The sequence below is a fragment of the Jaminaea rosea genome (assembly GCF_003144245.1).
Source record: "Jaminaea rosea strain MCA 5214 unplaced genomic scaffold BDZ90scaffold_1, whole genome shotgun sequence".
In the NCBI taxonomy this organism is placed as follows: Eukaryota; Fungi; Basidiomycota; class Exobasidiomycetes; order Microstromatales; genus Jaminaea; species Jaminaea rosea.
Genome location: NW_020289975.1, coordinates 560,996 through 574,445, shown reverse-complemented (window position 1 = coordinate 574,445; position 13,450 = coordinate 560,996). Strand labels below are relative to the sequence as shown.

Sequence of the window (13,450 nt, the reverse complement as noted above, 5' to 3'; positions counted from 1 at the left end):
TGTCCTTCACTCGACTTTGTTACCTTCTCCCATCTTTGTTCCACATGCTTTGGGATTGATGACTTTCCTTCTCTTCTCCATGCCTTAGCCTGATCTACAACGCTACCATCGGTAGGCATTTCTCGCTCACTGTCACCGTCACCTCGCGGTCGGCAAGCCATGCTTTCCAAGCTGTGTACTCCTGCCCTCTCGATGAAGTCAGGCGCTCTCTATACTCCTCCAGTCTCTGCATTACGCACTGGCTGAGCTGACGCCGTAGCTCTTCAAGCTCATCCTCCTGCCCAGCCGTATTCAACGTCGCCTGCGGAATAGTGAAAGCCAGGATCTGATGCGCTTCCTCCCTTACAACGCTCGCTGCGCCTGCTGGAACGAGAATGACGTTGAAGAGGCAGAGTTTTTGATCAGCCAGGTTGTTGCCGCTGTTGGCATTGCCTTCTTCAGTCGTCGCGTACGTATAGACGACCGGGTAGCCTAACAAGAAACCGGCAAGCGCTACGGCCGCTCCATTGCCTTGGATGTCGAGCGACATGCTTTGTGCTCCTGTGTCTTCCCCGTCATCAAGAGATGCAAGGAGACGGTGCAATGCCCTCTGCACCTCCGCGGGAGGGCCCAACAGCTTCGATCCTGCAGCCGTGTCAACTCCCACGTTGATCCACATTGTCCCTGAATAGATGTCTTTGCAGCGCTGCCTCGTCCTAGCGATATTGACGGCGAAGAGCTGCTCCTGACCGGGTAGGAAGACGAGAGCGAGACCGCTGGCGCCAGCATGGCTACTTGTTGAGGGCAACAGCGGCAAGTCGTCAGTCAAAATCCCTCGCAAGGTGGCCGCGGTCTGAGGAGTCGGGAAGAAGGCGTCGATGAGGCATGCGGGTCTGCAATTGTATGAAGCTGGTCAGAATGTGGTCGAGGGTGCTCTTCGAAAGCCGAGCTACTCACTTGACTCCGGCAGCCGTCATCGCAAGATCGAAGGCGAGCTGCTCGGCCTTCCGGTGGGGCAGCTTGACGTTGCAGGCTCGCAAACGCCGCTGCAGACTAGACGTCAGCGTATCGAGCTTGAAGTCTCTACTGCTGCTCGATGTCGCAGGAGCTGCAAGCCTCGTCTGTTGGAGGCGCTGCCGCTGTCTCTCGAGCATGGCATGTACAGGGTTGGAGGCAGAGACCGACTGCGCTTGAGGGGGAGCAGGCTGCGAAGTAGCGCCTTCTCGTTGATCTACCTCTTCTCTTTCAGCAGTACGTCGCGCAGCCCAGAACCCTTTGCCGTAGCTGGTAAGTAGCTCTTCGTCTGCCTTGATGGGCTTGCTACCCGAACGAAAGATGAGGCCGCGTTGGTCACCTTCTTCGAAGTCGTCGAAGAAGACGTTCTGCCGTTGGGCGATGCCGCGGTAGTCATTGACGACTGCGTAGAGAATGGTAAAGCGGGTCTTGGCATCAGCTACTGCCACAGCGAGGATTTCTGCTTTTCTTCGCCGGCTCACATCTGGCCTCATTCCCTGCCACCGTGGAGTCAATGCCTAGGCTTTCCCCTTGCCCCGCACTCCACACCTTCAGGTCATAGTCGCTCTTATCATCGCTCTCCGCCTCTGTATGTGCGACGCCAATGTATTGCACAATTGGCGTTCGTGAAGGGATGTCTCGCGCAGCGAAGAGTCCATGCTGTCCATAAGCAGGGTGCGCCTTGTCTTTGATAGGTTGGATCTTGACCCAACCGTGAGAGCGAAAGCGACTTGCATTCAATGGCGATGAAGCCGGCAGCGGTTGGCAAAGGGCTTGCTGCTGACTTCTTGAGAGACCAGGAGATGGTTGACAGTGGTTGGAGAGATATCTGATGCCCGCTGGCCAATGAGGCGGCGGTTCATGAACTTCATGCTTGCCCTCGCCTCCTCTTCTAGCCATGGCGAGGCATGAGGAAGGCGTCGGGCGACAAGCTTCTTCCTCTGCGCCTCAGCGCGTCTGCGCCCCCCGGCGGCCAACTTTCGACTCGCGCCACTTTGAGAGACAGAAGCAGAAGCGCGCCGCGCCACGCCTCGACGCGGATGGCGGCGGAGCAGCCAAGCAACACTTTTGGACATTATTGCTCCTCCCTATCTCTCGACGACTCAGCAGCACCATCAGCATGGGCAGCCTCATGTACGGAGGCGCTGCGGCTAGCTCTTCCGGGGCCAGCAAGGCTCCGCAAGCTGACCTTGGCCTGGGTGAGTTGCCGCACAGCCAAAGATGCTGGGGAGGAGGTATGCTGACATGCTCCTCGTTGCCTCAACGCAGACTCTTCGGGCGAGAAATCGTTCATCTCCTTCTTCAAGTCGATGCCGGAGAAGCCTAGCGCGACGGTCAGGATCTTTGATCGAGGCGTACGTATTATGCGTGGTCGCCTGCACGCTACTCCGCAGCGCTGACTCCCGTGCGCCTCCACGCTCCTTGCTCACACCAGGACTTCTACTCAGCTCACGGCGATGATGCCCTCTTCGTAGCCACGTCCGTATTCAAGACTTCTTCGGTCATCAAATACCTTGGCGGTGGAAGCAATGCCCTGCCCTCTGTGACCATGACCCCCTCAACTGCCAAGACGTTCCTTCGTGACGCGCTTACAGCTAGGCAGATGAGGATCGAGATTTGGAAGGGAGGAGGCAAGAGGAGCAATGGATGGACATTGGGGACGCAGGTAAGCGCGAGCGATGGCTGACAGGAGGAATTGAGGTTCTGACGCATGTCGTCTTTCACTCGCAGGCATCCCCTGGCAATCTGCAAGGCGTCGAAGACCTCCTCTTCGTCCACACGGACATTGCCTCTTCGCCCATCGTCATGGCGATCAAGCTTCGCTCCATCGATGGCGTGCCGCATATTGGCGCCGCTTTTGCAGACGCTACCAATCGCACGCTCGGCGTCTCAGAGTTTGCTGACAATGACCTCTTCAGCAACGTCGAGTCGCTACTCATCCAATTGGGTGTCAAGGAGTGCCTCTTGGCAGCAGAGAAGAACGACCCGGACGCTGATCGACTGTGGAGGGTCGTAGACCGCTGTGGCGTAATCATCACCGAGCGTAAAAAGGGAGAGTTCACTGGCGCAAACATCGAACAGTCAGTACGAGGGCCCGTCGAAGCAGCTTGGCACGCACTGACCCTTGTCATCTCGTTACATGCTGTGCAGGGACATCGATCGACTGCTTCTTCGCGACGAAGGCGCTCCCGCCACACTCCCCGAGCTGAACCTCAAGCAGGCAATGGGCGCCATGAACTCTCTCATTTCCTACCTTGGCCTTCTTCACGATGATACGAACTTTGGCCAATTCCGCATCACCACCCACGACCTCTCTCAGTTCCTCCGCCTCGACGCATCAGCCGTGCGAGCCTTGAGCCTCTTCTCCGAACCAGGTCAAGGAGGCGGCGCAGGCAACCGCCAGCTGAGCGTCCATGGCCTTCTCAACAAGTGTAAGACGGCGCAGGGCACCCGCCTCCTCAGCCAGTGGCTCAAGCAGCCCCTCGTCAACCTTCACGAGATTCAAAAACGACACGACCTCGTCGAAGTCTTTGTGGATGACGCCATGACTCGTCAGGCGTTGCAGAACGACTACCTGAAGCTCATGCCGGACCTGCACCGCCTGTCCAAGAAGTTTCAAAAGGGCGTCGCAACTCTCGAGGACGTGGTTCGCGTCTACCAAGCCGTGCTGCGGCTAGCGGACCTCACACAAGCCATTGCAGACACCGAGTGCTCCACGCCCGCCCTACGCCAGAACCTGGACGAGGTCTTTGTTGAACCTCTCCGTGAGCACGATGAAAATCTCGCCAAGCTAGTAGAGATGGTTGAGGCCACGCTTGATCTCGCTGAGCTGGAGCACCATAACTTTGTCATCAAGCCCGACTTCGACGAGAAGCTTCGCCGGATTCGCGATGAGCTAGACGCTGTACGTGACCAGTTGGATGAGGAGCACCGCAGCGCAGGCAAGGAGCTCAAGTTGGAGCTGGACAAGAAGTTGCACCTCGAAAACCACTCCTCCTACGGGTGGTGCATGCGCGTGACCCGTAGCGAGGCGTCTGCACTCAAGGGCAAGCGGGGCTACTCGGAGATCACCACCATCAAAGGTGGGGTCTACTTTACGACTGCGAAGATCAAGGACTTGGACGCGGAGTTCCAGTCACTCAGCAGCCAGTACGATACGCAGCAGAGCGGGCTGGCGAAGAACGTCGTCGAGATTGCGGCGTCGTACTGCTTGCCTCTGGAGCAGCTCAACGTCAAGCTCGCCACGCTGGACGTCATCGTCAGCTTTGCGCATGTATCAGCGAACGCTCCTGAGCCCTACGTACGTCCTGTGCTTCATGAAAGGAGCAAAGCTGTTGGCTCTAGCACCGGCTCCGCAGCTGCGCCGCTCAAAGCAATGCAAGCGCGCCACCCGGTCCTCGAAGTCCAAGAAGATGTCAGCTTCATTGCCAACGATGTCGAGATGGTTCCTGACTCATCCGAATTCCTCGTCATCACCGGCCCCAACATGGGCGGCAAGTCAACCTTTATCCGTCAAGTAGGCATCCTAGCCCTTCTTGCCCAGTCAGGCTGCTTCATCCCAGCAGCAGCCGGCGCCGAGCTGCCCATCTTTGACTGTATTCTAGCCCGTGTCGGCGCAGGGGACTCGCAGCTCAAGGGGGTCTCCACTTTCATGCAGGAGATGCTGGAGCTTGCGCAAATCCTACGGACGGCTACGCCCGACTCACTCGTGCTGATCGACGAGCTTGGGCGCGGCACGTCCACGTATGACGGCTTCGGCATCGCCTATGCCGCGTCTGAGTGGATGGCTACCAAGGTCAGGTGCAAGACATTGTTCGCCAGTCACTTTGCGGAGATTACGAGCTTGGCAGATCAGCTCGCGCACGTCAAGAATCTCCATGTCGCGGCGCATGTGAGCAGTAAGACTGGGCAGGGGGCTGGTAAGCAGGACAGGGATATCACGCTGTTGTACAAGGTGAAGGAGGGCATCTCGGATCGTGAGTATGCGCGTGTGGCGTGAAGAGATCGCCTCGGCCAATCTCCTGACCCCGCCTCCTCCCTTGATCGCTTCCGCACAGGCTCTTACGGTATCCACGTTGCCGAGCTGGCCGGCTTCCCACCGTCCGTCATCCGCCTTGCGAAGCGCAAGGCTGAAGAGCTCGAAGACTATGCGTCTGACGACGAAGACGAGGGTGAGCACGGCGCTGCGCTCGATATGCCTCAGCCAGCCATCGACAAGGGGACGGCGCTTGTTGAGGAGTTCTTGGCCGAATGGGCGAAGAGGAGCGCGAAGAGGCCGAAGAGCGGGGCAGAGGGTGAAGGGGACGCTGAAGGGGAGTTGGAAGAATTGCGCAAGGTGACGGAGGAGTATCGCGAGCGTATCGAGAAGGACCCGTGGGCGCAGAGGGTTTTGGCCAGCTTCTGACCTGCATCAAAATGTCAGTCGTGATAACCAGCCAGCACGACATGAGGCGCGAAGACTGCGACAGTGACATTGGTTTTTGGATTCAAAGGGATCAGAGGCAACGCAAAGCGGATATAATACAGCGGGCGTGGGGGCTGGAGTGGGACGAAGGGGGGAATATTAAAGAGAAAGAGACAGAAAGATGATGAGGATGCTGAAGAGGAAGGTGACGTACGTATATATCGTCCGGTAGTGCTGGCTCTGAAGCAAAGGACAAAGGTCCGTAGGTCCGTAGGGTGGCCGGTGCTGCGCTCATCCCCCAAGGAGATCGAACTCACTCCCGCTCTCGTACGCCGAGCCCGGCGAGTCGTACCCACATGCCGGGCGTGCACTGCCTCGCCCTCTCGACCCGCTACTTTGGCGTTGGACCTTCGGCGTACCATTCCCGCTGCTCGGTCGCCAGTCGAAGTATCCCGGCGACGAGGTCGTAGAAGAGGGTGGTGACCTGCTCGACGGAGTGAGAAGAGCGCTCGCTGGACTCAATTGCGCAGAACGGGTGTCAGAAGGCGTACGCGAGGCTTTGTACCTCGCCCTGTCCGTGGCGAGGGGAGTCTTCATTGGGGAGGTGGAGAGGAGAAGCTCGGATGAGGGGGAGGAGGCCGCCCGGTCCGTCGAGTCGATCTCGCCTATGGCGGGTGCTGCCGATGAGGCAGCAGACGTGGTGATGTCGCTCCCGTTTCCGTCGTCCGTCGGCGTCAAGGCAGGCGAGACGGAAGGGGATCGCGAGCTCAACCGTTGGTAGAAAGCAGAGGAGGACGCAGGAGCAGGGTCATACGGCTCTTCCATGGTGACCAGCGAAGAGGTGAGGCGAGGCGATTCGGGCGGGCTGGGGCTGGTGTGCGTTAGAGCAGGTGCGGCTGGCGTCGTCTTCGCGGGAGTCGCGCCGGGTAGAGGTGGTCTGCTTACAGCTGCCCCGCGCGATCGCCCCCGATCCCGCTCGAGATCCGCTTCAAGGTCGCTATTGCTTGCGCACTGCACGAGACGAGTGCGGGAGATGGCTCGCTCCTCGCTATCCGTACGATGCAGCGACGAAGCTCGCCCACCAATTGGAGCTGCACTTCCACCGCCACGACCAGCAGCGCGGCGTTGCACGGGAGGCGAGAGGGTTCGATCGTGATCAGAAAGCTGAGAGTCCGGTCGCGAGGATGAAGGGGGCGTGGCATACCCGTCGTCTGCCGCTTGTCGGCCACGCCTTTCCTCCATTTCGGCGAACCAAGCCTTTGTCGGCAGGGCGGAGGAGGATGACGAGGAGGGCATCGGCGCCTCGCCACCGCTGAAGGACGAAGTCGCAGCCGCGGCCGCAGATCTCGGGCAGCCAGGTAACGGTGGTGGTGGAGCAGTCAGACCGAAGCGGGCAATAAGCGGATTTGTGGCCTGCCCGCGGACACCGCGTCCCAGGTTGCGGCCTCCTAGCCCAGTACCAATTCCAGCCATGCGGCAGGCACGCTCGCGTTCCTTCTCACGTTGTGCTCGAAGGAAGTCGGCAGGACTGACCTGACTGCCATCGCCGCCAGCGCCGCTCTGGGAAGGGGAAGAAGAGCAGGATGCCATTGCACGTCCTGCATTTTGGCTCTTACCCGCGATGCCGCCACCAATATGGTGCGCAAAGCCGCCCGTCGAATCGCGACGAGGTCGACCTGAGCCGTCCGTGTCGTAGATGCTGGTGGGCGCCGATGTGGACGGCGATGTGGTAGAGGCGGTGCGAACAGCGTCAGTCGGCTCAGCTGGAGAAGCCGGCTCGCTAATCGAATTCTTATTGCCTCCTCCGGGCAACTTGCAGCTTGTGATGGCGGCAATAGCGCTGCACTTGGCTGAGAGGAGGCCCATGTCCATCTCCAGTCCCTGAAGCTCTTCGACATCCTTGAGGCTCAGCCGATTGTTGATAGGGCATGAAGATCGATCATAGTCGACGGGGGAATGGGTGCGGATCGTCTGCGGTGGGGCGGGTGAGAAGCGAACATGGCAGCGTCCACGCGGCGAGCCACCATCCTGCTCTGAAGCGGAGGACGAGCCCGTCTGCGTTGAGTTTCGGCGCGAGAAGCAGGGCCGGAGGGGCACCTTGGTGTGGTGCGGGCGAGGCGGGGACGAGGCACGGCGAGCCCTGCCGCTTGTCGAGGTCTTGCGCTTCAGCTCCTGGACGGGCGACGTTGGCGGCGTGGTGTCGGGTGAAGAGGGGGCCGGCACGCCATCCGTTGCGCTACTGCTCGCAGTCGTCCTGCCCGTGTGGGTCGATGATGGACTAGGAGGCGATGTCCTTTCATTGCTGCGCGTCAGGTCTTGCTGCGTCACGCTGTCGAAGACGCCTCGACGTGGCAAAGGAGCAGGAAGTGGGCTCGGCGGTTGAGGCTGAGGCTGCGTCTGATCTGCCGTGTGCGACTGTGACTTGATGACGGAGGACGTGGGTGTGACTTGATCCGCAGCTGCTTGAGCTTCGGCGCTGATACATTCGCACAGTGGACTTGGTACGGCAGGCACCGTCTCACTAGGTGAGATTGGTCTGATTGGAGGTGCCGGAGGGCCTGTGAAGTCGGACCACTGCGTCGATGGCGGCGTGCCAGGATAGGGGTGCTCGCAGCGCTGGGATTGCTGAGGAGCGAGGAGCGACGTAGGGCTGCTACTGCCGCTACTCGAATTAGAGCGATCGTTGGCTGCCACGGCTGCTCCGAGATTGGTCGAGTGTATGCCATGAGCTTCTGTCCCACCACCTTCCTCGGCCAGCTCTGCAATGCGCCCCTTGCGTCTTCGAGCAGCCAGACTTGCAGGCGTACGTGACGTCCATCTCGAATGATGCGAAAGGCCGTGACCACCAGTTCGAGGCGAAAAGTGAGACAATGGCGGCGCCTGCGAATGTTGAGTCACTGTCCGTCGGCGAGCGAGGCTGTCACCAAAATTGTGCGACTGCTGTCGATGATCATGCCTCTTCTCATCGTCTTCAGATTCTTGCCCAAAGCGAGGAGGAAGCGCTGACGTGTTGTTGCCTGCGTCCTCGTCGACTTCTGAGACGGTCTCAAGTTCCGGCTCACCCAGCTCGAGATCCTCGACATCTGCCAAGTCGCCTCGATGTCCGCTCATGAAGGAGTTCCAGCTGCTCAGACTGCTTGGCGAATCCATCTCGTACTCTTCCATACTGTGCGTGCTCTCTGCGTAGCTCGTTGCAGGGCTTGGAGGAACATTGGGGGATGACGATTCCTCTCTGCTGCTGCCGGGACGATGCTGCACATGATGATGATCCTTGGGCGAGATGGACAGGCCGCCAAAGCGAGCTGAGAGGCGCTGCTCATCGCGAGACGAGGTATGGCCGTTATCATCCCTCTCCTTGTCGGAAGCTACAGCGGCTTCGTGAAAGGCGTCGAAGTTGAAGCTGGAAAAGGGGTGATGATAAATGGATGAAGAGGATGACGACGCCGAGCAACCATAGGCGCTGCCCTCCTCTGCCGAGGGCGGCGGCGGCGGCTTCTTTGATGAAGATGGGATAGGAGACGATGCCATATCGGCAAAGAAATGCTGATGATGCTGCTAGATGAGGGTGGGTAAACGGGGAACAAGGGAGTTGATGATGATGGCGGCGTTGTTGCCGGTGCTGATGTCGGTGGTGACTGGTCTCAAAGGACCACGTAGCTCTATTGTGAGATCTCGATTGCAGGATCGGATGGCTCCATCGTATGGTCTGAGGTGTTTTGTCTGTACCAAAGAATAGGGGGTGCGATGATACACTGTTGTCTCTGTTGAGCTGATTGGAATGGAGGGAGAGATAGCAACAATGACAAGGTCGGGATGACCGTCTCGCGCCTCGCAAGCCTCGCAGCCTCGCAGCCTCGCAGCCCAGCCACAGTCTGACTCTGCCTGCGCCTGCGTCGGGCGACCTGGGCTCCTTGGTTTTGCCGCTTCGCCGTTCATCCCGGCGGGCCGGCGCTCACCACTTGCCTCTGCCCACTCCCACTCAGTATTCATGCGCACTCTACTCTAGAGTAGACTGACTTGACGCACTCGACACCAGCCAAGACGCTTGTGCTGCTATCGAAGGCCAGCGTGGCCGTTGGCGAGCAGGGAGACCTGGTACCCTCGACCCTAGCGCGCCGGACCCTGTTGCCCTGATGCTGCCTTCCCCCCTCTCGCTCGCGATCGATTCGACTCGACTATCCGACGCACTCGTCTGGCGCTCCCGAAATGACGTGAGGGGCCAATCCCCGCGGCGCCGTTCGACTGCTCCGCCGGCAGCGCCACGGTGCTTCCTCTCCCATGTCGCCCCTCTTCCTATCATTCTCACTCTCACGCTCACGCTCAACACCGCCATGATCGACGATCGAGGGTCATCGTCACTTCGATCAATTGTCGCATTTCACAGCCATGAGAAGAGCTTGGCATCGTTCGCAGAGATCATCGTCATTGTATTTGATCACCATGATTGAGCAGCTCGAGTGTCCGTGTGGGGTAATGATCGTCGCAAAGTGGCGCACTGATCCAGGCAATGGAGTGGAGTAGATTCCGCGCGACCTACCCGGCCACGACTCCATTGAAAGCGTTCTCCTCCATCAGCTGGTCCTGCTCGGCAGCCAGACTCTTGAGCATGCACAAAGCGTCTCTGGCTTCTGGAATGCCCACTCACATCACACCAGAGGACCAGGTCGGCGTCGATATTGTGCGTCTCAACTTGCTCATGAAGATACTTCGTCGCCATGTGAGAGAGAGGTAAAGAATATGCACCACGTCAGCAAATAGCCTTGCGCATGATGGCTGTGAGGAGCTCACATCGGTCTTTGTCGAGTCCGTGTCGAAGAATCCCTGCGCAAGAACAGTCAGAGGTCAGTTGACCTTCTCATCTGCCTCTCCATCTTGAGGACACCGACCCTCAGATGGCGGTTCGTCGAGTTCTTGGTGTCGCGCCCGTCAAACCACGAGGTAGGACCCATCAAGCCCCACGAAATCTGGCTATCCTTGCAGCCACGGGCAGTGCCCGTCCCGCCCGTGCGACGATTGACGACCCAGATAGAGAAGTTGTTCGGAAAGTACCGCTTGAAGGCGACAAGGCTGTCGGATTCAACGACTATGCTGCGGCCGGTGCTGCGGACGGAGCGGGCCAGTAGAGGTGGTCAGTGTGTCTGAGTAGCCAGCAGTCTTTCGCGAGCGTAAGAACTGCTTCGCACATGAGGCATTGAGAGCCGGGCTGGCCGCATTGCTCGCCAAGCTCCGTGGACTGCGCGCTGTCGAGCATGGCGCTGAGCCTGGGGTCCATTGCAGCCATGACAGCGGGGAGAAATGCAAAGCGATGGATCGTGGCCGCGAGACGCATGTGCAGGAGCAAGAGGATGGAAAAAGGGGGTCTTTGGACGGGGAAGGCGAGATGCAACATCAGTCATGCGAGGGCCAAGGGCACAATCATAGAGAGGATATCGCACCGTCCAATGGGTACTGCTCCGCCATCTCGAGCCTCATTGCGCATCGCGGTCATCGATGGGCAAGGCACTTCTCATACCTGGGCTTTCGTCATCGCGGCCCGATGCTACCAAGCTCCACTCTTCGGCTCTGTCAAGGGCGCACTGTCGTTCGCATTGGGACAGCTTGACGATACCGAGAGAAGTTGAGCCTGACCAGCAATGCTCTAACAAGGTCGCAGAATTCCAAAGGTCACCACACTTCGGTCCTGTACTCGCACCGGCGTCATCCGCCGTTGCCGGAGACCGGAGACGTCCCTTCAACTGTACGGTCACCCAGCCAGTCTTTGGTGCTGTGGAATCGTTCAAGCATGCTGAGGGCTTCAGTAAAGTTCGACTTTCCACGACTCACCAAGCTGGTTGCTCGGATGACACTCACATCGCACCACAGAACCAGGTCGCTATCTGGGTTGTTCGAATCAACTCGTTCGTTCAGGTGCTGGACACCGCGCATCACATGGGAGGTGGAGTGCTTCCCGTCAGCATCTTCGTCCCAGGCCGGCAACAGGCAGGGCCCGTAGCTCGGCGAGCGACTCACATCGGTTCGGGTCGAGTTGGTGTCGAAGAAGCCCTAGACAAAGTCAGCAAGAATGGTCAGCCGTGGCGCATAGGGGTCAGTGATGCATCAACAACTTCCTCGCTTCCTTGTCTGGGTGCTCACTCGCAAGTGCCTGTTTTCCGTACCACGCCCATCGAACCACGAGTTGGCGCCCCTGAGCTGCCAGGAGATCTGACTCGTCTTGCATCCAGTCGCCGTGCCATTTCCCCCCGTCTTGTTGTCAATTACCCAGACTGAGAAGTTGTTGGGGAAGTAGCGCTTCGATGCTACGATGGCGTCTGACACGACTTGGATCCCTCGACCCGTGCTGAAGGATGGACGTGGGAGCATGGTCAGTGATGAGGCAAGGCGTATCAGTCAGCCAGCCTACGAACAACAGGCATTGCTGCCCGGGGTAGCCGCACTGCTCGCCCAGCTCGGCGTCTCTGGCGTTGATGATGTCGATGAATCCGTTGCCAGGCAGGGGAAAGGCAGCCGCTAAGGCGCACAGGGGCGCGAGAAGGAATGGGACTACGACGTGCATGGGGAGATGGGCGCGGTTTGAGGAAGGTCGAGTGAACGGTGAGTAGTGAAGAGCGAGTCGACGAGAGCAAAAAGACGAGCCACGTTCACTCCCATGCATAGCGCTGCGGTTTCTCATGACGCGCTGACGCGGGATCACATTGTTATTGTACCACAGAGCAGAGATAAACACAGTCTGTTCGCGAGCCTTGCGGCTTCCTGTCGCCTCAACACGAGCGTGGACGTCCGGAGCAGAGGCCGTAACAAGGTAGGCAATGAATGGCATTAAGCGCCGGCATTCTGATAGGGCAAGGGCACCGGGTCGTCAGTCTGACAATCGATTGGTGGCAGCGCTGCTCGCTCACGCACATCGCAGAAGAGGATAAGATCAGAGGCCGCGCTGTTAGTATCAAGCTTATCGTTGAGGACCTTGAGCCGTCGGTGCATGGCAGCAAAAGCGATCGAGGTTACATGAGCGTCAGCCTACTCCAGTGTCCCAGATAGTGGGCTCTGGCGCCATTGTACACACCACCTTGCTGGAGTCCGTATTGAAGAAGCCCTGCATGCGTCAAGACGACAACTCATTAGTCACAAAAGCCCTTCCGGCCTTCGACTATCTCGCTCGCCAGCATCTCACTTTTATGTGCGTGTTGGTCGTATTTGCCGTATTTCTGCCATCGAAAAACGAAGCAGCCCCGGCGAGAGAGAAAGTGGCAGTGCTGCCATTGCAGCCACGGGCGTAGCCAGTTCCTCCAGTCCGAGGATTGATCTTGACAAGAGTCAGGGCCAGAGTCTCGTAGCGTTTCTGCTCAACTATCTCCTTGGAATCGATCCAGATGGTTCGGTCGCAGCTGCGATGGGTCAGTTCCCAATGGATGGTCAGTCAGATGCACCTTCCCGCCCAAATCAGGGCGAAGTCGCACGCACATGAGGCATTGGATCCGCTCGGTGCCACACTCCTCCCCAAGATCTCCTCGAGCCGTGCGGGGCAGCGAGAAGCCGAGACCTGTGGAGCAGGTTGCCAGCCCGGACAGAAGCAGCGAGATTGCGAGGATCGCTTGAACGAACATTACGGGGACAAGACTGGTGAGGACAAAAAGCCGGCAGTGAGCGCAACGGTGAGGACACGGTTCTGACAGTTGCATCTGGCGTGTTGGTCATCAGTGCAGGGCACGTTGGCTTACTCCCGCTTGTCCTTGCGCCCAGCCGCTCGCTGACATCAGTGGGGGTGGGTATGAGCGGTGGAATATGGACTGATTGATGGCTCATTAGGGACAAACTTTGTTGAAAGTGGCAATGAGCGAGAGATACACTTCGAGCCAGCTCGGGTCGAAGATCTCCGTCACCAATTCTGTGACGTCTGACTTCTCCCAACCCCTTCGTCGACGTCCGGCACGACCCTGCTGCTGCTGCGGAATGTTCGCTTAGGTCTAGTAATTCTGATGCAGCGGAGGGGATTGCAGTCATCAATTTGATCACCAGCTTGCACGGTCTAGGAGGCAGCGGATCGGCTGTTTGCTG

General features: G+C 58.7%; 7 protein-coding genes across 7 annotated transcripts; 3 read left to right on the top strand and 4 right to left on the bottom strand.

Moving 5' to 3' along the window:
* Positions 1 to 94: 94 nt before the first annotated feature.
* BDZ90DRAFT_257206 (hypothetical protein) lies at positions 95 to 1,893 on the bottom strand (the record flags this gene model as incomplete). Its single annotated transcript, XM_025507928.1, has 3 exons — positions 95 to 872; positions 937 to 1,396; positions 1,476 to 1,893. The coding sequence occupies 3 exons, from the start codon at positions 1,891 to 1,893 to the stop codon at positions 95 to 97; spliced, it is 1,656 nt and encodes a 551-aa protein (XP_025364721.1).
* A 189-nt stretch (positions 1,894 to 2,082) lies between these two features.
* Positions 2,083 to 5,524, top strand: BDZ90DRAFT_229137 (putative DNA mismatch repair protein MSH2). Its single transcript, XM_025504932.1, has 6 exons — positions 2,083 to 2,192; positions 2,263 to 2,348; positions 2,429 to 2,659; positions 2,725 to 3,074; positions 3,145 to 4,970; positions 5,052 to 5,524. Exons 1-6 carry the CDS (start codon positions 2,114 to 2,116, stop codon positions 5,396 to 5,398), a joined length of 2,919 nt encoding a protein of 972 aa, XP_025364720.1. The 5' UTR covers positions 2,083 to 2,113; the 3' UTR covers positions 5,399 to 5,524.
* On the bottom strand, positions 5,455 to 9,386 carry BDZ90DRAFT_229136 (hypothetical protein). Its single transcript, XM_025504931.1, has one exon. It carries the CDS (start codon positions 8,924 to 8,926, stop codon positions 5,690 to 5,692), a length of 3,237 nt encoding a protein of 1,078 aa, XP_025364719.1. The 5' UTR covers positions 8,927 to 9,386; the 3' UTR covers positions 5,455 to 5,689.
* BDZ90DRAFT_229134 (hypothetical protein) lies at positions 9,369 to 10,275 on the top strand (the record flags this gene model as incomplete). Its single annotated transcript, XM_025504930.1, has 1 exon — positions 9,369 to 10,275. A coding segment is annotated over exon 1 (311 nt), but the record flags the coding sequence as incomplete, so codon positions are not given.
* BDZ90DRAFT_229133 (hypothetical protein) lies at positions 9,807 to 10,701 on the bottom strand. Its single transcript, XM_025504929.1, has 5 exons — positions 10,582 to 10,701; positions 10,285 to 10,498; positions 10,187 to 10,219; positions 10,044 to 10,103; positions 9,807 to 9,979 (listed from the first exon to the last, which is right to left on the bottom strand). Exons 1-5 carry the CDS (start codon positions 10,668 to 10,670, stop codon positions 9,932 to 9,934), a joined length of 444 nt encoding a protein of 147 aa, XP_025364717.1. The 5' UTR covers positions 10,671 to 10,701; the 3' UTR covers positions 9,807 to 9,931.
* A 4-nt stretch (positions 10,702 to 10,705) lies between these two features.
* BDZ90DRAFT_4900 (hypothetical protein) lies at positions 10,706 to 11,802 on the top strand. The gene has a single exon (XM_025509625.1). It carries the CDS (start codon positions 10,889 to 10,891, stop codon positions 11,663 to 11,665), a length of 777 nt encoding a protein of 258 aa, XP_025364716.1. The 5' UTR covers positions 10,706 to 10,888; the 3' UTR covers positions 11,666 to 11,802.
* Positions 11,803 to 12,082: 280 nt separating this feature from the next.
* BDZ90DRAFT_229130 (hypothetical protein) lies at positions 12,083 to 13,015 on the bottom strand. The gene is made up of 5 exons (XM_025504928.1): positions 12,857 to 13,015; positions 12,567 to 12,780; positions 12,459 to 12,488; positions 12,299 to 12,358; positions 12,083 to 12,229 (listed from the first exon to the last, which is right to left on the bottom strand). The coding sequence occupies exons 1-5, from the start codon at positions 12,997 to 12,999 to the stop codon at positions 12,215 to 12,217; spliced, it is 462 nt and encodes a 153-aa protein (XP_025364715.1). The 5' UTR covers positions 13,000 to 13,015; the 3' UTR covers positions 12,083 to 12,214.
* Between the last annotated feature and the right edge of the window lie 435 nt (positions 13,016 to 13,450).

Bases quoted from the DNA above. Each gene is read 5' to 3' on its own strand.
- BDZ90DRAFT_229137 (XM_025504932.1), top strand. From the start codon at position 2,114: ATGGGCAGCCTCATGTACGGAGGCGCTGCGGCTAGCTCTTCCGGGGCC. The intron at 2,193-2,262 runs GTGAGTTGCCGC...GCCTCAACGCAG, and splicing joins GCAAGCTGACCTTGGCCTGG to ACTCTTCGGGCGAGAAATCG. The intron at 2,660-2,724 runs GTAAGCGCGAGC...TTTCACTCGCAG, and splicing joins GATGGACATTGGGGACGCAG to GCATCCCCTGGCAATCTGCA.
- BDZ90DRAFT_229136 (XM_025504931.1), bottom strand. From the start codon at position 8,926: ATGGCATCGTCTCCTATCCCATCTTCATCAAAGAAGCCGCCGCCGCCG.
- BDZ90DRAFT_229133 (XM_025504929.1), bottom strand. From the start codon at position 10,670: ATGGACCCCAGGCTCAGCGCCATGCTCGACAGCGCGCAGTCCACGGAG. The intron at 10,499-10,581 runs GTGCGAAGCAGT...CTCCGTCCGCAG, and splicing joins CCCGGCTCTCAATGCCTCAT to CACCGGCCGCAGCATAGTCG. The intron at 9,980-10,043 runs GTGAGTGGGCAT...GCTGCCGAGCAG, and splicing joins ACCTGGTCCTCTGGTGTGAT to GACCAGCTGATGGAGGAGAA.
- BDZ90DRAFT_4900 (XM_025509625.1), top strand. From the start codon at position 10,889: ATGGGCAAGGCACTTCTCATACCTGGGCTTTCGTCATCGCGGCCCGAT.
- BDZ90DRAFT_229130 (XM_025504928.1), bottom strand. From the start codon at position 12,999: ATGTTCGTTCAAGCGATCCTCGCAATCTCGCTGCTTCTGTCCGGGCTG. The intron at 12,489-12,566 runs GTGAGATGCTGG...TGACGCATGCAG, and splicing joins CGACCAACACGCACATAAAA to GGCTTCTTCAATACGGACTC. The intron at 12,359-12,458 runs GTGTGTACAATG...CGACGGCTCAAG, and splicing joins ATACGGACTCCAGCAAGGTG to GTCCTCAACGATAAGCTTGA.